This window comes from Bison bison, unplaced genomic scaffold (assembly GCF_000754665.1).
Source record: "Bison bison bison isolate TAMUID 2011002044 unplaced genomic scaffold, Bison_UMD1.0 scf7180017864469, whole genome shotgun sequence".
NCBI classification, from domain to species: domain Eukaryota; kingdom Metazoa; phylum Chordata; class Mammalia; order Artiodactyla; family Bovidae; genus Bison; species Bison bison.
The window spans coordinates 3,818,992-3,843,740 of NW_011495030.1; the positions used below are offsets into that span (position 1 = coordinate 3,818,992).

At 39.1% G+C, this 24,749-nt stretch overlaps 1 protein-coding gene across 8 annotated transcripts in view; it reads left to right on the top strand.

The window, feature by feature from the left end:
* The window catches only part of DOCK8 (dedicator of cytokinesis 8), a 233,762-nt gene that overhangs the window by 37,584 nt on the left and 171,429 nt on the right, over window positions 1-24,749 (top strand). For 6 of the 8 annotated variants that reach the window (XM_010860673.1, XM_010860674.1, XM_010860676.1 and 3 more), the window contains exon 2: window positions 16,387-16,489. The exons of 1 other annotated variant lie outside the window; for it this stretch is intronic. In XM_010860673.1, coding sequence (XP_010858975.1) covers window positions 16,387-16,489 — 103 coding nt within the window. Of the gene's footprint in view, window positions 1-16,386; window positions 16,490-16,873; window positions 17,876-24,749 lie in introns of those variants that run through there. One more of the 8 variants, XM_010860675.1, reaches the window with a different exon arrangement.

Here is a 24,749-nt window from a genome sequence, read left to right on the forward strand (position 1 = left end):
TCATTCCTGTGTGTCTCAGCAAAAGAATTTAAAGTACTCAGAAAGTTGACACACGGGAGGTTAAAAATACGTGTGTGTGTGTACATGATTTGTTATAAGATTATGGCAACCATAGCATAAACAATTTGGAAAAAGAAAAGAAAATGAGGGGGTAAAACTTTTATTATCCTGCCTCTCTAATACAACTGTGAATACTATTTCCTTCTAGTGGTTTTTCTTCTGTATATTTTTAAATAGTGCACTTAAATTTAAATACATTTTTTTTTTTTGAGCTTATGTAATCATAGTGACTAAGAGCACAGTCTTTGGAGTCAGATAGCCTTGGGTTCAAATCCTGACTCCCAGACATTTCGAGCCCTGATAAACTCAGTTTCGAGTGTTGATGTGAGGATTCAGTGGGATGGCATGCATCAGTGCTCAGTGCAGGGCCAGGCATAATGTAAACACTTACAAATAGCAGCATGGTTTTTCTGTTCTCACTAAAAAGCTGTGTCATCTTTCTACAGTCCTAATAATTAGGATATTTTTCTCAGCATTTAGAAACCTATTTTTATTTCATGAGTTTGCAAAATTTTGTTCCATAAGTTCTTCTGTGTTCAGACACTGCTTTGAGAATCCTTTATGACTGGCTTATTGGGAGCTCTTGTGACCTGGGTTTTCTCAGAGTAGACTCCCCGAAGAGGACTCAAATAGCAGTTGGTTCAGTTGCTCTCTAGCAAGGTTGTATGGCTTTGCTCTAGGACCGCAGTTTCTGACCACATCACTGCAGGTACCACATACAGCCATCTGTGTGATGGGGTTGCTAGGGAAACGAGTGAGAAACCATAGGTGGAGAGGTATAGGGCTCTCACCCCTGCTGGGAAAACAACCCCTAGCTCAAACCTGACCAAATTTACATCTGCCACCTGACCTCTCATAGTTCTGCATCAGACTGATTATCCAACTGCCAACTTTGAGTCCTTTTCATTGAGACCACAATCTCAGTATATATAGATCAAATCTTCAGTCTGATGGGAGGTAATCAACCTTAGAGCCCTGAACTTTACAGTTGCCCTGTAAACGAAGGGATTAACTTCATTAGATGACAGCTTCCTGCCCACAAAAGGCAGAAAAGCTCCTCAGTGAAGATCTTGGTTTTGTTTAATAATGCAGACAGATCTTGACTCTACAGGGTAGTTACAGATAACCATAGGCAGAATAGCCAATTAGTTCATTGACTCTTAAATTTGATGAAACTATTTTGTATATTCTTACATTGCTGGCTCGAGTATTGGTAAAATACTAAGAAGGACAAACACAAATCCTTTGACCCAACAGTTCCACTTGTAGGACTTTATTCCAGAGATATAAATGTATAAATTAACAAATGTGCAATTTATTGAGCATCATTTGCGCTGGCAAAAGTATAGGGACAACACAGGATGTAAATTGGTACAGCCAATTTGGAACACAGTATGGAAGTCCCTCAAAAATTTTTTTACATGCTGCCATTTGTGACTGACTACACAGACGGATCTTGAGGGCATTATGTTAAGTGAAGTAAGTCAGAGGACAAAAAATACCATATGATCTCACCTATGGTAGTTTAGTCTCTAAATCGTGTTCAGCTCTTTTGCAGCACCATGGACTGTAGTCTACCAGCCTCCTCTGTCCATGGGATTTCCCAGGCAAGAATACTGGAGTGGGTTGCCATTTCCTTCTCCAGGGGATCTTCCTGGCCTAGGAATCAAATCAGGGTCTCCTGCATTGCAGGTAGATTCTTTACTGAGTTACCAGGGGAGCCAGATCTTATCTATATGTAGAACCTAAACCAAACAAACTCATAGATACAGAAAACAGATTGGTAATTACCAGAGGCAGAGGGTGGGGAGTGAGCAAAATTGGTGAAGGGAGTCAAAAGGTACAGACTTCCAGTTTTAAAATAAATAAGTCATGGGGATGTAATGCACAGTATAGTGACTATAGTTAATAATACTGTGTTGCATATTTGAAAGTTGCTAAAAGAATAGATCTTAAAAGTTCTCATCATAAGAAAAAGATTTTGTAACTATATACGGTGACAAATGTTATCTACTTATTGTGGCAATCACTTCACAATATTTACAAACACTGAATCATTATGTTATATACCTGAAACTAATATAATTTTATATGTCAGTTGTATCTCAATTAAAAAAAATTAGAAACAACAAAAATACATAAAAGACACTAGTTGAGAAATCATTTCCCATCTGTATAATAGAATACATATACAACTGCAAAAAGAATGAGGGCATTCTTACGTTCTTATTTATTAGGGGAAAAAAGCATAATGCTGATCACTAGTGAATGGATAAACAGGTTGTAGTATATCCATATGATGTAATGCTTCATCAAAAAAGGGATGAACTATTGGTACACATTACAACATAGATGAATCTCAAGTATTCTGTTCTCATTGTGTAAAGAAAATGAAGGAAAGCATATGTACATGTGTTGTGTGTATACTCCATGTGCACAAAAGGTACCCAAGAAACTTATATAGATTGTCTGTGGGGAGGGAACCTGCATAACTGGCAGACAAAATTAGGATGGAGATATTTTGCAGTGTTCTTTTTAATACTTTTTATATTTAAAATAAGAAAATACTACATACTCAAAAATGGAATAGTTGATAACTATTACTATGTCTAGATATTATATATGATTTTTCTTTTTTTCTTTAGTTTTTAATCAGTTTTAAAAATCCATTTATTCAACCTATGTGCACAAACATAAAGAATATGATGCTTAATATTCTGCCATTGGCAAGAATAAGAAAATACTTACAAAACTAGCATGTTTTTGTTGACTTCTAGTTTAATTCCACACCACTGTCAGACTACCTGCTCTATATATGATTTCTCACTTTTGAAATTTGTTAAGATTTGCTTTATGGCCCATTATATGGTCAATTTTGGTAAATTGTTCATTGTACACAAAAAGGATGTGTACTTTGTCACTAGAAGTTGTGTTTTCTATGTAAGTTAATCATATCAAGTTTGTTTATCATGTTCAAATCCCATATATCCCTAATTTTAAAAAATATATTGCTTACTGAATGAGGTATGTTAAAAGTTTTTCACTATAATTGAGGATTTGATATTGTTCCTCTTCTGCAGTTCTTGCTATATGCATTTTGAGCCTTTATTATTTTGTATATATATATTTAGAATTGCTATATCTTTCTGATGAATTGATACTTGATCATTTAGGAAATGTCCTCTTTGTAGTTATGTGTCTAGCCCTAAAGTTCTTTTTGTCTGGTACTATGGTGATAGTCTTCCCTGGTAGCTCAGTTGGTAAAGAATCTGCCTGCAATGCAGGAGACATTGATTCGATTCCTAGGTCAGGAAGATCCCCTGGAGAAGGAAATGGCAACCCACTCCAGTATTCTTACCTGGGAAATCCCATGGACAGAGGAGCCTGGCTGGCTACAGTTGATGAGGTCATAAAAGAGTCAGCTACAACTTAGCAATTAAACAACAATAACAGCTACTATAGTTGCACAAGCTTTTTCTTGGCTATTTTTGCATAACTTTCCTACTACTTTGTAAACAGTTCATCTAGGCATTTACCCAAGAGAAATGTAAGCATATGTCCATATAAAGATTTCCACAGCTTTGTAATAGCCAAAATCTGGAAATAACTCAAATGTCCATCAACAAGTGGATAAACAAATTGTGGTATAGTTATGCAAATGAAATATTTCTCTATAATAAAGGGGAAGGAACTATTAATACACACTATAACATTGGTGGATCTTAAAATAATTAAGCTATTCTACTTATTTCCCTAGGTCATTTTGAGGAGTGAGATCATTATACATAAAAGTCTCACTATGTTATAAATCATTACAGTTTTCAGTTTCTTTCCTGGTTTTCAGAAATAAGCAAGATGAATCCTAGGTAAAATTCTAAAGTAGATGTCCCTTTTATATTGCTATACTTTGAAACTGGGTATGATGTCCTGTTCTTTTAACCTTTGACCTGCTTCGCCCATTTCTTCCATCCCCACGCCCACTGTCAACCACTAATCTGTTTTGTATTATCTATGAACTTGGTTGTAATGGAGTTTTTGCTTGTTTTAGATTCTACATATAAGAGAGATCCTGTGGTATTTGTCTTTCTTTCTGAGTTATTTCATCTAGCATAAGGCCTTTGAAGTCTATCCATGTTGTCACAATTGGCAAGATTTCATTCTTTTTTGTGGCTGAATAATATTCCTGTTTAATTTCATTAATCATTTACCCATTGATAGAATCTTAGTTGTGTCCGTATCTTGGCTGTTGTAAATAATGCTGTGGTGAAAATGGCATTTACTTATCCTTTGGGATTAGTGTTTTCATTTTCTTTGGATGAATACCCAGAAGTGGAATTGCTGGATCATATAGCACCTCTAGTTTTAACTTTTTGAGGAAACTCCATACTGTTTTCCACAACAGCTGCATGAATTTCCCACTACCAGTGCACACAAGGGTTCCCTTTTCTCAGCATCCTCACCAATGCTTCTTATTTTCGTCTTTTTGATTATAGCCATTCTAATGGCTGTGAGGTGCTGTCTCATTGTGGTTGATATGCATTTCCCTGATGATTAAGGATGTTGAGCACATTTTCACGTACCTTTCTTTTTTGGAAAAACATCTATTCAGATCTTCTGCCCATTTAAAAATCAGATTATTTGTTTTTGTTGTTGTTGAGTTGTTTGAGTTATTTATATATTTTTGGATATTAACCTCTTATCATATATATGATTTGCAAATATTTTCTCTCATCAAGTTGCCTTTTCATTTTGTTGATTGTTTCCTTTATTGTGCAGAAGCTTTTTGGTTTGATGTAGCTCCACTTGTTTATTTTTGCTTTTGTTGCTTTTGCATTTGGAGTCAGATTCAAAAAGACATCACCAAGACCTATGTCTCAGAGCTTATTACAATGTTTTCTTCAGGAGCTTTATGGTTTCAGGTCCTATGTTCAAGTCTTTATTTGAGTTTAAATGTACACTCCTACTTTGGGTTTTTTTTTTTTTTTTTCTTCTATTTTTTAACCTAGTCTCTTGTTTCCATAGGATTACAACACTACATACATAACTTATTAAAATTCTAATATTAGTATTTTAATCATTTTGCACACAGTATAAGAACCTTAGAACATATGAACCCCATTTTGTGTAATTGCTGTATATTTTAATTCTATGTATATTGAAAATTCCATATTATTATCATTTTGTTTTATAGTCACTATCATTTAGATTTACTCACTTATTTACCCTTTTGATGTATTTCGTTGCTTTCAGCACTTCTGTGCCTCCAGCTGGGACCACTTTCCTTCTGTCTGAAGAACTCTCTTCACTATTTCTTTGAGTATGACTCTGTTGGTAATAAATTCTCTCAGTTTTTATCTGATAAAGTCTTATCCTTTATTTATGAAGGATATTTTCACTGGGTAGAAAATTCTATTTTGGTAGTTGTTTTCCTTCAACACCTTAAAGATTGGTTTTGGACTTTACTTTTTCAGTTGATAAGTCAGTTATTAGTTTTATTATTACATTTCAAAGGTAACATGTCTTTTTCCCAGATGTTTTTAAGAGTACTTACAACTTCTCTTTGATCTTCAGCTTTTACTATGATGGTTTAATTTTCTCTGTATTGCTGTGATGGAAGTTTGTAGAGCTTTACAAATCCATGTCTTGGTTATTTTTCTCAACAATATTTCTTTAAATATTACTTCTGCTCCTGTTATGTCTTTCCTCTTTGAGAACTTAAATTTACCTGTGTTAGATCTGTTTCTTTATATCTCAGCACATTTTTCTGGGGAACACCCCCCTTTTAGCCAACAGCTACAAATAAAAAACACTCAGTATTTACAGGTGTTTTTTTTCAGTGACTATGCTCCCTCACTAGTAGGTGGTGTTAATGCAGGAGAGAAACTAACTTACAAGGTGATATCTGGGGACTATGGGGAGGAGATCCTTTGGTGAATCGCTGAAGACAGTGAGTGATCCTTCTTCTTTAGGCTTGCTGCAGGAATCCCCAAACACTAGTCATCTAATAAATATTCTTCTGTATTCAGAGGAATTTTCCGAGTGAAAGGGATCTGGGACTCCCCTGTGAGGAAGAAACATAAGTTCCACAACTTGTTAATAGGGGCAGACTTCTCTTTGTAGTCCTGTTTCCACCTGTTGAATCATCTTTGCAGAAGTTGTACATTTATGGCATGTCTATGAGAAGAGGGGGAAAATATGAGAAACTCTAAAGCTTGAAATATTTATTTTAAAGCCTCAGACTGATGGACTTCTGAGGAATTCATTATTCAAAATGTACGCATTTATGTATATGCAAGGATGGAGATAGATGTATACATAGATATAAATAATATGTATAATATTATTAATATATATGTAATATATAATATATCTATCTATATATTATATATGTTATAACATTATATATTATATACATATAAAATTTGTTACAGAAATTAATTTTGTAGCCTTTCAAATTTAAAGGTATGCTTCACTGAAAGTATCTGAGGATACATCTCAGAAAAAGCCTTAGATCATTTTTGTAGGGTCAGTTCCAGGAATTTCTCACTCTGTGCTAGCTTAGTGCTATCAGACTTTATCCATGCCCTGAACTGTGATCCAGCTATGTGTTATTTGCATCATTCAGAGCTAGTTTTTCCTACATACATACAACAAATTTTAAAAGCTTTATTATTGTTTTTATATGACAGTGCCCTAAACTTATACTTCAGGAAGTTTGGGGAGGGACATTCTTTCACCATTTATTTGGTGTAAATCATTTCCAGTCCTGAAAAATGGCTATTCGGCAAGGTTTAATTATACTCTGTGCTTGTGACTACATCCGTATATATGCCACCCACTAATGTCTCTAATTATTATTTATTACCAGCTGTGTACTTTACACTTTGTAGTTGTTGAGTGTTTTATAGTCAGTTGTTAGTTACCAAGAATAACTATGGAGATATCCCACATCCAAGGGCAAAGGAGAAGCCCCACCAAGATGGTAGGAGGGGCAAAATTGCATTTAGAATCAAACTCTATACTCAGCAGAGACACTTAGAGGGCTCAAACATACCTTGTGCCCACCAGGACCCAGAGACTGAGAAAGTACTGTGTTTGGGTGTCTCCTGAGGAGGTACGAGTCAGCACTGGACTGCTGTGGGGGCAGAGGCTCTGGGTGCAGTAGACCTGCAGTGGCCCTCTTGGAGGAGGTCACCATTAACCCACCATAGAGCCACCAGAACTTACACAGGACTGGGGAAACAGACACTGCAAGGGCACAAACAGAACCCTGTGTGCACTAGACCCAGGAGAAAGGAGCGGTGACCATACAAGAGACTGACCCAGACTTCCTATGAGTGTCCAGGAGTCTCTTGCAGAGGCGTGGGTTGGCGTTGGCCTGCTGAGGGTTGGGGTCACTGAGTGAGGCAGTGCCTGCATGGGACCTTTTGAAGGAGGTCGCGGTTATCTTCATAACCTCCACCAGAGTTTGGCCTCAGGTCAAATAACATGGAGGGAACACAGCCCCGCCCTTCAACAGAAAATTAAATTAAAGATTTACTGAGCACAGCCCTGCCCATCAGAACAAGACCCAGTTTCATGATGGAGAGGTCTGACAGAATGTGTTCCACTGGAGAAGGGAATGGCAAACCACTTCAGTATTCTTGCCTTGAGAACCCCATGAACAGTATGAAAAGGCAAAATGATAGGATACTGAAAGAGGAACTCCCCAGGTCGATAGGTGCCCAATATGCTGCAGGAGATCAGTGGAGAAATAACTCCAGAAAGAATGAAGAGATGGAGCCAAAGCAAAACAATACCCAGTTGTGGATGTGACTGGTGATAGAAGCAAGGTCCGATGCTGTAAAGAGCAATGTTGCATAGGAACCTGGAATGTCAGGTTCATGAATCAAGGCAAATTGGAAGTGGTCAAACAAGAGATGGCAAGAGTGAACGTTGACATTCTGCTGCTGCTGCTAAGTCATTTCAGTCGTGTCCAACTCTGTGTGACCCCATAGACGGCAGCCCACCAGGCTCCCCCGACCCTGGGATTCTCCAGGCAAGAACACTGGAGTGGGTTGCCATTTCCTTTTCCAATGCATGAAAGTGAAAAGTGAAAGTGAAGTCGCTTAGTCGTGTCCGACTCTAGTGACCCCATGGACTGCAGCCTACCAGGCTCCTCTGTCCATGGGATTTTCTAGGCAAAAGGCTGGAGTGGGGTGCCATTGCCTTCTCCGTCGACATTCTAGGAATCAGCAAACTAAAATGGACTGGAATGGGTGAATTTAACTCAGATGACCATTATATGTACTACTGTGGGCAAGAATCCCTTGCAAGAAATGGAGTAGCCATCATGGTCAACAAAAGAGTCTGAAATGCAGTACTTGGATGCAGCCTCAAAAATGACAGAATGATCTCTGTTCGTTTCCAAGGCAAACCATTCAATATCACAGTAATCCAAGTCTATGCCCCAACCCGTAATGCTGAAGAAGCTGAAGTTGAATGGTTCTATGAAGACCTACAAGACCTTCTAGAACTAACACCCCCAAAAGATGTCCTTTTCATCATAGGGGACTGGAATGCAAAAGTAGGAAGTCAAGAAACACCTGGAGTAACAGGCAAATTTGGCCTTGGAATACGGAATGAAGCAGGGCAAAGGCTAACAGAGTTTTGCCAAGAAAATGCACTGGTCATAGTAAACACCCTCTTCCAACAACACAAGAGAAGACTCTACACATGGACATCACCAGATGGTTAACACTGAAATCAAAGTGACTATATTCTTTGCAGCTAAAGATGGAGAAGCTCTATTCACTCAACAAAAACAAGACTGGGAGCTGACTGTGGCTCAGATCATGAACTCCTTATTGCCAAATTCAGACTTAAATTGAAGAAAGTAGGGAAAACCACTAGACCATTCAGGTATGACCTAAATCAAATCCCTTATGATTATGCAGTGGAAGTGAGAAATAGATTTAAGGGACTAGATCTGATAGAGTGCCTATGAACTATGGACTGAGGTTCATGACATTGTACAGGAGACAGGGATCAAGACTATCCCAATGGAAAAGAAATGCAAAAAAGCAAAATGGCTGTCTGGGGAGGCCTTACAAATAGCTGTGAAAAGAAGAGAAGGAAAAAGCAAAGGAGAAAAGGAAAGATATAAGCATCTGAATGCAGAGTTCCAAAGAATAGCAAGAAGAGATAAGAAAGCCTTCTTCAGCGATCAATGCAAAGACATAGAGGAAAACAACAGAATGGGAAAGACTAGAGATCTCTTCAAGAAAATCAGAGATACCAAAGACACATTTCATGCAAAGATGGGCTTGATAAAGGACAGAAATGGTATGGACCTAAGCAGAAGATACTAAAAGGAGGTGGCAAGAATACACAGAAGAACTGTACAAAAAAGATCTTCACGACCCAGATAATCACTATGGTGTGATCACTCACATAGAGCCAGACATCCTGGAATCTGAAGTCAAATGGGCCTCGGAAAGCATCACTACGAACAAAGCTAGTGGAAGTGATGGAATTCCAGTTGAGCTATTCCAAATCCTGAAAGATGATGCTGTGAAAGTGCTGCACTCAATATGCCAGCAAATTTGGAAAACTCAGTAGTGGCCACAGGACTAGAAAAGGTCCGTTTTCATTCCAGTCCCAAAGAAAGGCAATGCCAAAGAATGCTCAAACTACCGCACAATTGCACTCATCTCACGTGCTAGTAAAGTAATGCTCAAAATTCTCCAAGCCAGGCTTCAGCAATACGTGAACCATGAACTTCCAGATGTTCAAGCTGGTTTTAGAAAAGGCAGAGGAACCAGAGATCAAGTTGTGAACATCCACTGGATCATGAAAAAAGCCAGAGAGTTCCAGAAAAACATCTACTTCTGCTTTATTGACTATGCCAAAGCCTTTGTGGATCATAGTAAACTGTGGAAAATTCTGAAAGAGATGGGAATACCAGACTATCTGTCCTGCTTCCTGAGGAATCTGTATGCACGTCAGGAAGCAACAGTTAGAACTGGATATGGAACAATAGACTGGTTCCACATAGGGAAAGTAATATGTCAAGGCTGTATATTGTCACCCTACTTATTTAACTTATATGCAGGGTACATCATGCAAAATGCTGTACTGAACGAAGCACAAGCTGGAATCAAGACTGCCAGGAGAAATATCAATAACCTCAGATATGCAGATGACACCACCCTTATGGCAGAAAGTAAAGAACTAAAGGGCCTCTTGATGAAAGTTAAAGAGGAGAGTGAAAAAGTTGGCTTAAAGCTCAACATTCAGAAAACGAAGATCATGGCATCTGGTCCCATCACTTCATGGCAATTAGATGGGGAAACAGTGGAAACAGTGACAGACTTTATCTTTTTGAGCTCCAAAATCACTGCAGATGGTGACTGCAGCCATGAAATTAAAAGACTCTTGCTCCTTGGAAGAAAAGTTATGACCAACCTAGATAGCATATTAAAAAGCAGAGACATTACTTTGACAAGAAAGGTCCATCTAGTCAAAGCTGTTGTTTTTCCAGTAGTCACGCATAGATGTTAGAGTTGGTCTATAAAGAAAGCTGAGACTGCAGAATTGATGCTTTTGAACTGTGGTGTTGGATAAGACTCTTCAGAGTCCTTTGGACAGAAGAGATCCAACCAGTCCATCCTAAGGGAAATCAGTCCTGAATATTTATTGGAAGGACTGATTCTGAGGCTGAAACTCCATTACTTAGGCCACCTGATGTGAAGAACTGACTCACTGGAAAAGACCCTGATGCTGGGGAAGATTGAAGGCGGGAGGAGAAGGGGACAGCAGGGGATGAGATGGTTGGATGGCATCACCGACTCAATGGACACGAGTTTGAGTAAACTCTGGGAGTTGGTGATGGACAGGGAGGCCTGGCGTGCTGCTGTCCATGGGGTCCCAAAGAGTTGGACAAGACTGAGCGACTGAACTGAACTGAGCTGAACTGAAGCGTAACTATATGTAAACTCAGAGTAAATTATATGTTAGCTTTTCTTTATCCCAGTCCTTTCACTGTTGTTTAAAACATGTCAGATTCAGGAAAATCCTAAACCTCTTTAAATACTTATAGACAAGGTTGGTTTTTCTTTTTTTTCATCACTTATAAAAATCCTTCCAACCTTTTTGGCTGCTGGCCACACAGGGATAGAGTGAAAGAATTTTCCTTTTGGTATGAAAGCCAGAGAGAAGCCTTCTGGAGCTGTTCAGTTTCCTAGCACAGCTGCTGATGTAGATGACAGTGCTCATTGTTCCGCTTGGAAAGTCTTAGGCATCTTTGCCAGTTAGAGCTGGAAAGGTGCCCAGGAGATCATATAGCCCAGCCCCTTCATTTCCCAAGTAATGAAACGAAGACCCAGCTTGGTTAACTGATGTACTTGAAAACAGAACAGCTGGCAAATGGCAAAGCTCAGGACCAAGTCACTGAGTTCAGACTCTTTTTCTTTGCTCTTCTAGCTATGCCTCTTGTTAAGAATAACAGGGTAACCCAGTGGTTAAAATACTTGAAGTAGGAGTATAGAAACCTAATGTCATGAAATGTTAAAAAATGTTAAAAATGCTTGAAATGCATTGTTTTTTTCCCCCATCAGTCCTATTCCTACTGACTTCTTTTTTTTCTTCAAAATATGATCCCAAAGTTTCCTTTTCCTGGAACAGGAAGCATTCCTAAGTATTCCATGGCTGAATTATTAACTCTCCTCTTTGCTCACAAAGCACTGTGCACATTCCTGCACAATATGCATATCGTATTGTATCCAGGAGCAGCAACGGTATCTTATTGGACTTCACTCCCTAGCACTTGACAGAGAGTCTGGCACTGTGTATGCCCTCAGTGTTTTATGAATTAATGAATCAACCAACCACTCTCTCATAGGCTTGCACAGCAGTGAATCTTAGGCTTTCTGGGACATAAAAATCACCTGAAGTTCCTGATTAAAAATTTATTTTTCCAGGCCACACCAGGAGACATGTTGATTCAAGACTGGGGTGGGGGTCTAAGAATCTGCATTTTTATTAAGCAGCTGATGATTTGGTGCAAATGGTCCATGCTGTGAAGTGTGCTTAGTTGCTCAGTCATGTCCAACTCTGCAAACATGTGGACTGTGGCCAGCCAGGCTCTTCTGTCCACGGGGATTCTTGAGGCAAGAATACTGGAGTGGGGTTGCCGGGCCCTCCTCCAGGGCATCTTCCCAACCCAGGGATCGAACCATGTAGGTCACATTTAACAAGCTCTGCTCAATCATTAATTCTGCTCATACTCAGTCCCAGCTGTATATAACACAACAGTGTGTCAATCTGAATAAAAACATGCAGCTTTGCTACCCACTTGATTTCACCATTCTGACCTCAGATCAGGGGTATTGATTGATATTTGTGAAAATAAAGAAGATAATATTTATAAAGCAGTTCAAGTTATTAGAAGAAAAGTATCTTAGCTCATCAAGGAAATATGATATAAATCTAGCATCCTAAAAATTATCTTAGACATATTGAATTTGATCTGAGTCTCAAATGCAGAGGAAATAAAACCCCCACATAATACATGGATGGACACCATACCTGTATGAGCTCTTTCCTTGGTTGGGTTCTCTTATTTTTTGTTCCATATTAGTAAACGTAATAGCTAATGTTTACATAACTTTTAAAAAAAACCCAGTAGTACATTTAAGCCTGCATGACACTTTATATGTGTATACTCTTTTTTTTAAACGATGACCTTAAGCAACTTTATAGGAGAAAAAGCTGAATTGGGGTAGTTATTAAACTCCTTTTATATAACTACTAAAAAGATTTCTGAACATTCTGGGATATTTATTTGTACACATGTTGTTGAATATTTGTCAGTTCCTCATGTTACTTTTTACTTGTAACTTACTTCTTTATGCACATTTCTATACAAATATTTAAATGGTCAAATAACTTTACTTGTATTTTATCCTGTTACATAGTCAGTGTTCACCGTAATGTTCTCCACAATAATGTTGGTTATTTTCAATTATTTGCTATCATATACAGAGTTCTTATGCTCATTTCTGTTCAAATTGTATTTTTGTATGAATTCCAGGGAGTATGTTCCCCAGGTGGGATTGATTAGGTGAAAGAGTAACAAGTTTTGGAGCTCTTGTCACCTATTACAGTATTATCTTCCAGAGACACTGAACCAATATAGAACCCACAGGGGTTTTCCCATAGCTGGGCCAACATATTATTATCCCAGCTTATTTTTGCTAGTTTAAATGTGCACAGGGCCTCTCCAGAACTATTTTATTTGGAAATTCTTTAAGTGAAAACGAAGCAGTTCCTTTCTGTGTGGGAAAGTTCACCGTTATAATTTTCAGGACAAACAGTTCATCTCCTTATTTGACAGTTTTGAAGGGACAGGTTTAATTGCCTTTTGTAGAGACAGGAAATAGGATTGGGGCAGGCTTGATGTGTCAGGGAACAAAATCAGTTGCATAGCTCTGAAGTGGAGGACTGCAGCAGGAACACCAGCTGTTTATGTTGGGTTGGGGAGCAAGCACATTGTGATGACATGATGAAAAAATTATTGGGCCTTTGTTGGACAACCAGTTTTACTTCAAAATGAAAGCAAGAACCTGTCCCTCCCACCATTGTGTAATTCTCTCACGATGCCACTTTCTTTCATGAAGGTTTTCAGATATTCGGGTGGACCTCTCTGGTCTATGACAGGAAGGACTTTAGAACGGCCAGAAAACTAAAACTCATTATTTGAGAAGCCTGTTGGGGAGGACCTGGAAGCAGAAGTCACAGGGTCAGTTTGTCAGTCTTACGTGTGAAAAGTCAGCTCCGAAACAGAAAAGGACCTTTGCTTAGTTCTCTCCACCCTTTGTGACTATGGCCACCTTCTGAAATAAGCAAATAAGTGATTGCTCTACTGGTTTGGGTCCCTGTGCAGAAAAACAAGATGCAGTGTTGTTTATGAAAGATGGGCCTTTTGTTTTGGATTTCTTGATTTTTTTTAAAAATTGGTGACTGTTGAATTTGTAATGAAAATCAGCCTGTTGAGCACTGTAGATCAAAATCAAAGTTTTCCTCCATTCTTGGTTATCATGCTAAATCCTTGGCTTCACTCTTGTCTCTGTAGAGCACTCACTCACTCTCTCTCTCTCACACACAAACACATATACTTGTATCTGTTATCCCTCATCTTTATTTAGAAATTATTCAGATGGCACACAATTCACATATTTAACATGTATGAATCACTTGTTTTCAGTATATTCACAGAGTTGAGCATCCATTACTACAATTAATTTTAGAATGTTTTCATCACCCCTAAAAGAAATCCCATTCCCAATAGCAGTCACTCCCCATTTGTCTTCAATCCTCCCAGCCCTAGGCACTCATCTACTTTCTGTCTCTATAGATTTGCTTATTCTGGACATTTCATATAAGAAGTTATACTATATGTGGTATTTTGGTTTAGCTTCTTTGACTGAATGTAATGTTTTCAAGGTTCATCGATATTGTGGTATATACCACTACTTTTTTTGTTGCTGAATAATATTCCATGTATGATATACCACATTTTGTCTTTCCATTCATCATTCAGGATTCTGGGAAGGAGAGAGAACTGTCTTGTATTGGGTTACATGTCCATCCCTTTGATTTGTAGTTGTACCTGTACAACATGAGGGTGTCAACCCTGAAAGGAAACTGAGGCACTCTTGGGTTGGGAAAACGGATGCCACAGGTGGGATCAGGACAAGTTTCTTGCCTCTCTAGATGCACCACATTGCTGAGATTGGGACCCAAGCAGATCATGTCAGAAACCTCATCATGGAGGAAAATTAATAATTATGTCCTAACATACTTTATAATGGAGAAAATATAATAAGATTTTTTATAATATTTAAATTGTTAAATTATAATTTTTAATGTGTATATATCTCTATGTTGGATGTATAGCATATTGCAAATATAGGTTTTCATTTGGTCTTCAATAATGTTAGTTTCTAGTTATTTTCTATAGTGGCCTCATTGTGGTTTAAATACACTTTTATGAACTAGCCCTAGAATCCAGCCACCAAAGGCTGACAATGAGAAAATGTGTTCCACGTTACAAATGACTAATGAATGAGCGCTTTGACTTTTCCCACACAAAAGTCAAGTTGCTCAGAACTTCCCCAGTGATTAAGAAACTGTCTTGCAATGAAGGGAACACAGGTTTGAACTCTGATCCAGGAACTAAGATTCCAAAATGCCCAGGGGGGCAACTAAGCTGCAAAGAGAAATACCACATACACGACAAAGATGCCTCATGCTGCAACCAAGACCTGACACAGACAAATACATATTCTTAAAAAGAAGAAAATAATTTCTTTAATTTGATAATAATAATAATGAAAGAAAGCCAACCTGTTCGTTGTCCGGGTTATTGCTGGTCAGTGCCACACGCCAGTGGGTGTGGATGGTGGAGCAGGACTAGCCTGTGCTCCTTCTGGCTGCAGGGATGTTGTCTGGGGGCTCAGCAGGGTCACTTCCACTGACTTGAAGGATCACTCACTTGGAGCAGTTTGGAACAAATACAGCCCTTTCAATTCCAGGGAGCACCTAAGGTGCCTGTGGGGAGGTAGAGATGTCCGTAAAGCAGTTCTCTGGCATTTTCCGTGATAGCAAGCAGCGACCGGAAGTGCTCCACTGCTGAAAGGAGAGTGACTGGTTCAAAATGGTGACTCTGGGCTTAAAGGACTGTCGTCTGAGGCCAGATGTCCTCGCACGGAGACTGTGCCTCTGAATGGCCTGGGAAGAAGGAGCCAAGCGCGCTGGGTCTTTTGTTTGGGCTCCAAACTTTTTTTCCTACTTGTGCTTTCATCCTTCAGTGCGTGCCTGCATGCTGAGTCGCTTCAGCCGTGTCCCACTCTTGGCGACTCTTTGGGCTGTAGCCCGCCAGGCTCCTCTGTTCATGGGATTCTCCAGGCAAGAATACTGGAGTGGGTTGCCATGTCCTCCTCCAGGGGATCTTCCCGACCCAGGGATCCAACCGGGGTCTCTTACATCTCCCACGTTGGCAGGCGGGTTCTGTACCACTAGCGCACCTGAGAAGCCATCATCCTTCCAGTATTGGGCAAGTGCCCTGTCTGCAGGCCTCCTGGCTTCTGTGAACTTCTCAAGGGAGTATATGATCACCCTAAAGCTCTAGTGTCCACCCAGAGGCCACTGAGGACATTTTAGTAAGTTCTGCCAGTCACCCAGCTAAGGAATCAGTCTTCTAACGTGATATCAGAGATTGCATCTATAATTGCAGTGATGCTTTAAAATAACCACTTCATTTAGATTTTTCTGTTTTAACCCAAGGTATTCTTCTGCGGAAATAAGGAAACAGTTTACCCTCCCACCAAACCTTGGCCAGTACCATCGACAAAGCATAAGTACCTCTGGCTTCCCCTCTCTTCAACTAGTAAGTATGAGTTACAGGTTTGCTTAGAGACTGATCAAGGGCAGAAGTGCCCAGCTTATGCTTATGCTTCCTAAGTCTTCTAAGATTTTCCCACCTCTGCCTTACATCACCAACCACCAGTTCCTAATCCTGAGTCTACTTTTTGACATCAGTTTCCCTCTCTCCCTTGGTCTGCGTGCATGCCAGTCGTTTCAGTCATGTCTGACTCTTTGTGACTCTATGGACTGTAACCTGCCAGGCTCCTCTGTCAATGGGATTCTCCAGGCAAGCATACAGGAGTGGGTCACTATGCCCTCTGCCAAGGGATCTTCCCAACCCAGGGATCCAACTTGAGCCTCCTGTGGCTCCTGCATTGCAGGTGGGTTCTTTACTGCTGAACCACAGGGAAGCCCCTCCTTCCATCAACTAGGGCTTAAAGTGCAAAGCGAACCTAATTCTGTAGTTTCTGGACTCAGTGGACTTCCCAGGCTACTTGGTTTCACCCAAATTATGATTCACATTTTGGGGAAAGGAAGGATTAGCCTGGAAACTTAATCACCATTTGTAACATGCTTTCATTGGGGGAACAAAAATTATTCCACAATCTGAAAACTCAAGTTATGAACCTTAAGCTTTTAAAGTACTTTTTTGGAATAATTTTATTGTAATTTACTTACAATAAATTCACTCATTTGAAGGTGTACAGTTTGAGGAATTTGGCCAGTTTATAGTTACTTTGTATAGTCAAGATATAGAATGTTTTACCCTAAATAACCCTGCTGTGCCCCTTTCTGTGGGTCTTCCCTCGCAATCCCCAGCCAGCAGCACTAGGCAATCACCAATCCACTTATGTCATCGTGATTTTGCTTTCTCTGGAACTTTGTATCATTGCAGTCAGACAGTATGGACCTTAATTTTTAGAACACCCCCCCCCCATCTTTTAAGTTGAAGATTGCCCACGTTTTTATACTAACACCAGTTGTTGAGTGTGTGTACATATGTTATATTATTTGAGGAGTAAATGCCAGACGTGACCAGTGGGTTAAATCTAACTTAAATGAGTTGGTTGGTAAAACCAGAAGTGAGCATTCACAAATGCCAGACGTGACCAGTGGGTTAAATCTAACTTAAATGAGTTGGTTGGTAAAACCAGAAGTGAGCATTCACTTCCTTTGTGAGAGAGCTGCAGCCTCCAGTGTACTCACTTCCTCACACACAGCAGGGCCCCACTTTCTGGATTGTACTAGTGGTTATCTTGAGGAGGTTAGGTTGTTTTTTCTTTCTCACTTATTACTTCAAAACCACTTCTGCTCTTAGAAATTTGGTAACCTGCCGCTCAGTTTCCTGTAGCCGCCATTTTGTCTCCTGTGGCAATTTCCACGCCGTGTAACTGTGTATCTTTCAAAGGTATGTTTGCTGGAGGGATTTGTGATTCTTTCAGTAGGATAATTTGTGGTTTATGTCACTGATGAAATAGTAGTACTAAAAAATGTACAGCACCTTTTACTGCAAAAGATAATTTGCAATGACAGTGCTTTAAAAAAAATCTATTTATGACTTTGGTAGCATGTTCAACTGCCCTTTTTAGTTGTACTTTTTCTGTTTCAAAGTCACAGATTATAATAAAAGCATATCAAGTGCATAACATCCATGATGTATTAGATACACTTTAAGATAAATTTGGTATGCTTTTTGGTTTCATTGGTGCTGATATATATTTCATTTAAACAAATCTTTTTTAAATTTCTGACCTAAATTGTCTTATAGAATATACAAATGCAGTTAAAAAGTGACTGGATACAGTTTTAAATCTTAAACAAGGTGGGGGATGTGGGGTTTGGTTCTTTGCTTCTCTGTAAATTTAGATTACAGCTTTCTGCAGTAGCTGCCTTGAGAAATAGTGTGGACCTCACTATTAAGAGGCTTTAAGGAAGTTTAGCTCACAGACGTTAACCCCTTAGCTACACACCACCTGCAGCCTGAAATTTCTTCAGGAGAAATTTTTTTAAAGTCACAAACTTTAAAAAGTTGTTTCCTATTTGCAGGCGTTCTCTTGGCAGTTACGCCTCCTCATCACTAGGTTTTGACAAACGTGAATTTGGATGAGTTATTTCATTAGCTAGGTGGTAGGATTAACGTGTGGCTTAACTACTCGTTTTCTAATAGAAGATCTCAGAGAAATAGCAAAAATGTTTAACTATACATGAGTCATGTATAATTTCTACCTGATTCTATTTGCAAATGAATAGCCTTTAAAACGTGTTTTTCCTGCTTAATTCCATTTTAGTCTTCTGAATATTCTCCCCCAGGTCTCTACTTCAGCTTTAGCACAGTATGCAGACCCTGTTTCTTCTGGTTAACTGTGTGATGAGCAGATGGCAGGAGAGGGCCAAAATCTGCCTGTGATTAATCTTTTGTTTTTTAAATGCATGGCCTACTCAGAAAAATCCGATCACCCTAATGTTTACCTGCTGGTCCTGTCGTACTATCGGAATGAAGTGGCTGTTCTTTCCCTTGAGTCATCTTTCTGAATGAAGGTTCCTCCAGCAAAAATCACCCACTTACATGATAATTGCCCTTTTCCTTAAGAAATTATTTCCATTTCATAGAAAGATAATGAGACATTTCAGGGAGATTTATTTCTGGAAAGGCAGAGGAATAGTTTATCACCTAAAGATTCTCAACCTGAAGCAGCTCTTCTTAAATGAGAAGCCATAGACTGTTCATTGTAAGATTTTAGATGATTGAAAAATTTGACTAAGTGCATTTTGACTTTTATTTCCCTTACCTTTGTTTATGGAACCACCATTTCAACAACCCCACATGCTGATATAAATAATTGTTTAATTTTTAAGAGTATTGAATTGGCACCAAGTTATTTATTATATTTTTAAAATTTAATGTTTATTTTATAGTGGAGTAGAGTTGATTTACAATGCTGTGCTAGTTTCAAGTGTACAACAAAGTGATTCAGTTATACATGTATCCATTCTTTTTCAGATTCTTTCCTCATATAGGTTATTATAGAATATTTGGTAGAGTTCCCGGTATACAGTAGGTCCTTGCTGACTTTCTGTTTTATATATAGTAGTGTGTATTACTATATATATACATGTTAATCCTAAACTCCTAATTTATCTCTCCTCCACCCCCTTGCCCCTTTAGTAACCCTAAGTTTGTTTTCAAAGTCTGTGAGTCTGTGTCTGCTTTGTAAATAAGTTCATTTCTATCATTTTTTAAGATTCCATATATAAGTGGCATCATATGTTTGTCTTTGTCTGACTTACTTCATTTGGTATGATCATCTCTAGATCCATCCATGTTGCTTCAAGTGGCATTATTTCATTTCTTTATGGCTAAGCAATATTCCATTATGTGTATGTACCGCATTTTTATCCCTTCCTCTGTTGATGGACATTTAGGTTGCTTCCATGTCTTGGTTATTGTAAATGTGCTGCAGTGAACATTGGAGTGCCTGTATCTTTTTGAAGTATGGTTTCCCCAGATACATGCCCAGGAATGGGTTTGTTGAATCATATGATAGTTGTTTTTTTTTTTTCTTAAGGAACCTCCATACTGTTTTCCATAGTGGTTGTACAAATTTACATTCCTACCAACAGAGTAGGAAGGTTCCCTTTTCTCCGCACCTTCTCCAGCCATTTATTGTTTGTACGTTTTTTGATAATGGCCATTCTAACCTGTGTGAGGTGATAGCTCATTTTGGTTTTGATTGCATTTCTCTAATAATTAGTGATGTTTCATAGCTTTTTATGTGCTTTTTAGAAATTGACATTATCTAAAACCCAATCAATTATAAGCTTCTTGTTGTTTTGCAAGAGGCAGGAACTTGCAGTCAGGTGGATCCGGGGTGGAGTATAACTATCACTTAGGGGGCAAGTTACTTAACCTTGACTAGGGCCTCAGTTTCTTCACTTGCACTCTGGGCATAGTAATGCTACCCCTATTAGGGTTAATACAGAAGGATAAAATAGATTCTGTGTAAACAGAGGCTAATGCTGCTGTCTGTGTATTTGGCACTATGGAGACACTGTGGGAGATTTCCAGAAGATGAATAGGAGATGCTTTTGCCTTCGAAGGACCTTATGATATATTTGGGAGGGCAGATAAAATAGAGAATCCAAACTGGCTTTGAGTATGGTAGGTATTCTGAGGAGAGAAAGATCTAAGATAAAAAAAAAAAAGAAGTAAAGGCTTGAAGTGGGAGGCTGAGAAGATTTAGAGGAAGGTTCGCAACCCTGGCTCTAATTAGAATCACCTGAGACCTTTAGAAACACACCTGTGTCTCTCATAGAACAATTACAGCAGAATCCCAAATATCATTATTTTAAAGTTCCCTGGGACTTTTACATGTGGTCCAGATTGAGGATCATTTAAAGAACCTATATACATAGCAGTAGTCCAGATGTTGATAGGAGGAGGAACATAAGAAAGGCAGAGTTCCTTTTGTGTCCTGGCTGCTCTGCATTTCAGAAAGTGAGTAAGTGAAGGCTACTTGCTAATCCTGTAGATATACTTTTATATGCCTATAGTGGATTCTGTCATAAATCTGATAAATGAGAGGAAGGACGTGTTTGATTTTGTGGGTATTTGTGTGTGTGTGTGTGTGTGTGTAGTGTTATTGGGTTTTTGTTTTTTTAACTCTAATTGTAAATGTTAGCTGTGATGATTGTGTATACATACATTTTCAAAGTAGATAAAACAAATAAAAATTTTGCATTTTTTAATATGAAGAGGATCTACCATTTAGATTTGGTTTTATAGACAAAATGCAATGATGCAGACTTACCCTGGGTCTTTTGTGACACTCTTAATAGTCCTGTGCCGTGGGCATGTAAATAGGTTGCATACCCCCTGATGCCAATCACCTATAAAAGCAAAAAACTATGTATTAGTGTCTTCATTAAGAAGAATCTGTAAAATATTAAAACCATTTTTTCTGATTATTCAAAGTAGAAAGGAGAGTGAAATATACAAGAGTAGAAAGGTAGGTCATCTTTGCCCTAACTTAGAAAGAATTTGAGACACTATGTGCATAGTTAATAACTTAACCTACATTTTTATAGAGGGAAAATCTTATTTTTAAAAATGAGAATAGAAAAATTGTGAAGTAAAATGGAATGAATCAGCTGGGCCAGAACAGTTCTTGCTAAAGAGAAGGATGTAGAAAGCCACATCCTGGATATAAACGAAAACACCATGGTTACACGACGTGCTTGTATATAACAGTTATGAAGGAAAAAAAGAAGGTCTCATACTCATTTTTGTTACATGTTTAAGTTTCTATGTAATCAAGCAACCTTTTTGTTCTGTTACCAAGGATGATCTAAATGATGGATCACCTGATGAACATGGTGATCTTCTTTTATTTTTCCTTTGTGCTTCATCTTTCCAGAAGTTGGGCTGTCCTTAGGTTTCAGTGATTTAACTGGAGGGGACATGATGGAAAATGAAGATGTCATTATAATTTTCACGGACATTCACAATGGAAGGTCAAATGAATGCCACCCTGCATGCAGAGCATGAGTTTCATTACTGTCATTGTAAAGCACAGGAATCAAACCAGTCTTGGTAAGATTAGATTGATGTCCGTTGTGGCATGTCAGTATCTTCTGTGCAGTGGCATCGGTGGAAGATTGCCACTGGTAGAAGCAGAGAAGTGTTCCTTAATCTGAGCCATGAAGTGCTTTGAGATATTGAAGCCGGAGAACTTTACTGCCTTATGCTCTGTTTACTTCAAGATAGTAGAAGAGCCAAGAGGATTGCTTTAGGTATTCATTCATTCAGGAAATATATATAGGTCTCACTCTGTGCCAGGAATTGCTCTAGGAGCTGGGGTTACAATAGTGAATGTAACAAAGCATCTGTCTTCATGAGCTTGCATTCTAGAATGAGAGACATAGACAAATAAGTGAATGTAGAGTATATCGAGGGATAGTAAGTGCTTAAAGAATGAAACATGGATAGGGAATAGAGAGTGACACAGAAGAGGGGACTATTTTGGATTGAGTGGTCTGTGAGGGCCTGCAGGTCTAGAAAGGAGACACTTGGGAAGAATTATGAATGAACTTGACAAGTATTTGAAGGAAGAGTATTCGATTTAGAAGAAACAGCACATTCAAAGTCCCAAAGCAAGAGCACGTGGCATGCTGCAGGAACAGTCAGGATGCAGACAATGGGCTGAGCAGAGAGGGCAGTAGGAGATGAGATGGTAGAAGAATCAAGGCTGAGTCATAGGCCTCTAGAAGAATTTTGGCCCTTACTTGGATTGAAATGGGAATTTATTATTGGAAGTGCTGTCTTAGCACAATTTGCATTTTTATTATAAAGATTGCTTATAAGGTTCTTTTTTATAAAGATCATTCTTGCTGCTATATGGAGATAGATTCCACATAGGTGGGGAGGGCAGTTAGGAAATTGACACAATAACTCAGGAAAAATGATGGCAGTGCTTTGGAAATGGGTAGTCGCAGTAGAAAAGGTGAGAAGTGGTTGGATCCTAGATAGATTTCAAAAGTAAAGTGGATGGGATTTTCTGACAGATAATATGTACGATGTGAGAGAGAGAGAAATCGACATTGACCCAAAAGATTTTCCCCTGTACAGCTGGTGGAATGGAATTGCCGCTTGCTGAGATGCAGAGACTTGAAAGATATAAGAAGAGCAGATCAGCAAGAAAATTAAGTAATTTTGAATTTGTTATGTTTGAGAGGCCCTGTTAGATTACCAGAGAGTGATGTTGAAGTATAATTGGAAAAATCAACCTGAATGTCAGGACAAAGATTGAGGCTACAGATACATACCTATAGTTTTAAAAAGAAAAAAAAATTATTTAAAGTCATGGACATAGATGATATCACATGGGAGTAAATTCAGACTGGGGAGAGAAGCTCTTTTAGGACGCAACCTGAGGGCACTGCAAAGCAAAAGGAGAACCTAGAAAAAGTGGTGTCCCAGAGGTGGAGTGACCAAGTGTCTGCTCCAGTTTGCTGGACTGAGGGGTTTCCTGGTACATGGACTTGCAGAACTTGGGATACACTAGGACAGTTTGTCCCTCTCCAGGTGAAGAAAGTGCTTCAAGGAGAGAGTGATTAACTGTCCAGTGCTGCAGATAAACCATGAATGAGCAACAGCCATTGAATTTGGCGACGTGAAGGTCTTGGGTGACACTGACCAAGACTTGTCTCTCATGAACAGCCAAGTCAGTTTGAGGACCACTCAGTGGCACCCCACTCCAGTATTCCTGCCTGGAAAATCCCATGGATGGAGGAGCCTGTAGGCTGCAGTCCATGGGGTTGCTGAGGGTCGGACACGACTGGGCGACTTCACTTTCACTTTTCACTTTCATGCATTGGAGAAGGAAATGGCAACCCACTCCAGTGTTCTTGCCTGGAGAATCCCAGGGACAGGGGAGCCTGGTGGGCTGCCATCCATGGGGTCACACAGAGTCAGACATGACTGAAGTGACTTAGCAGCAGCAGCACCATAGGGATAAACATGCCTGATGGTACAAGGACACGGCACCTAGAAGAATCATGCCTCCTCCCCTACCCCCAGCCAACGGGCATGAAGCTTCCCTCAAGCTATGACAAAGTACCCGGTCCCTTGTGGTCCTTTCTGGGTGGTGCAGTGGTAAAGAATCTGCCTGCCAGTGCAGCAGATGCAAGAGACACCAGTTCAAAACCTGGGTTGGGAAGATCCCTTGGAGGAGGAATTGACAAACAGTTTCAGTATTCTTGCTGGGAAATCCCATGGACAGAGGAGCCTGGTGGGCTGCAGTCTGTGGGGTGGAAAGAGTTGGATATGGCTGATTACACACACGTACATCCTTATGATTACCTGTGTGACTTGGGCCAAGTCATTTAACCTCTCTGTTTTTCATTATCCTTATTTGTGAGATAATGTCCAGATTTGTCATTTTAATCTTCTATCAGGGTGTTGACTGCTGTGCTATGGCTACATAGATTAATTTTCAACAGACATGGTTCTGGTGCTGTAGAAATTTTCAATTTCAAGTTGAATCGTACCCCATGTCAGGAGAACTAGCTATTGATGTACATTAAAGGACAAAGAAAAATTCAGACCCTCTTCATTTAAAAAATGAATATTTGTGAATAATTTAAGCCTTTAAAGTATTTATACTATTTTTGTGTATTCTAGTCTTCTGTTGATCAGACCTCTGAGGAAAAAAAAAAAATAGCTAGAAAGAAAGACTGCACAAATCTTCACTAGAGGAGTGTTGAAAATTGATTGAGGGCATTGA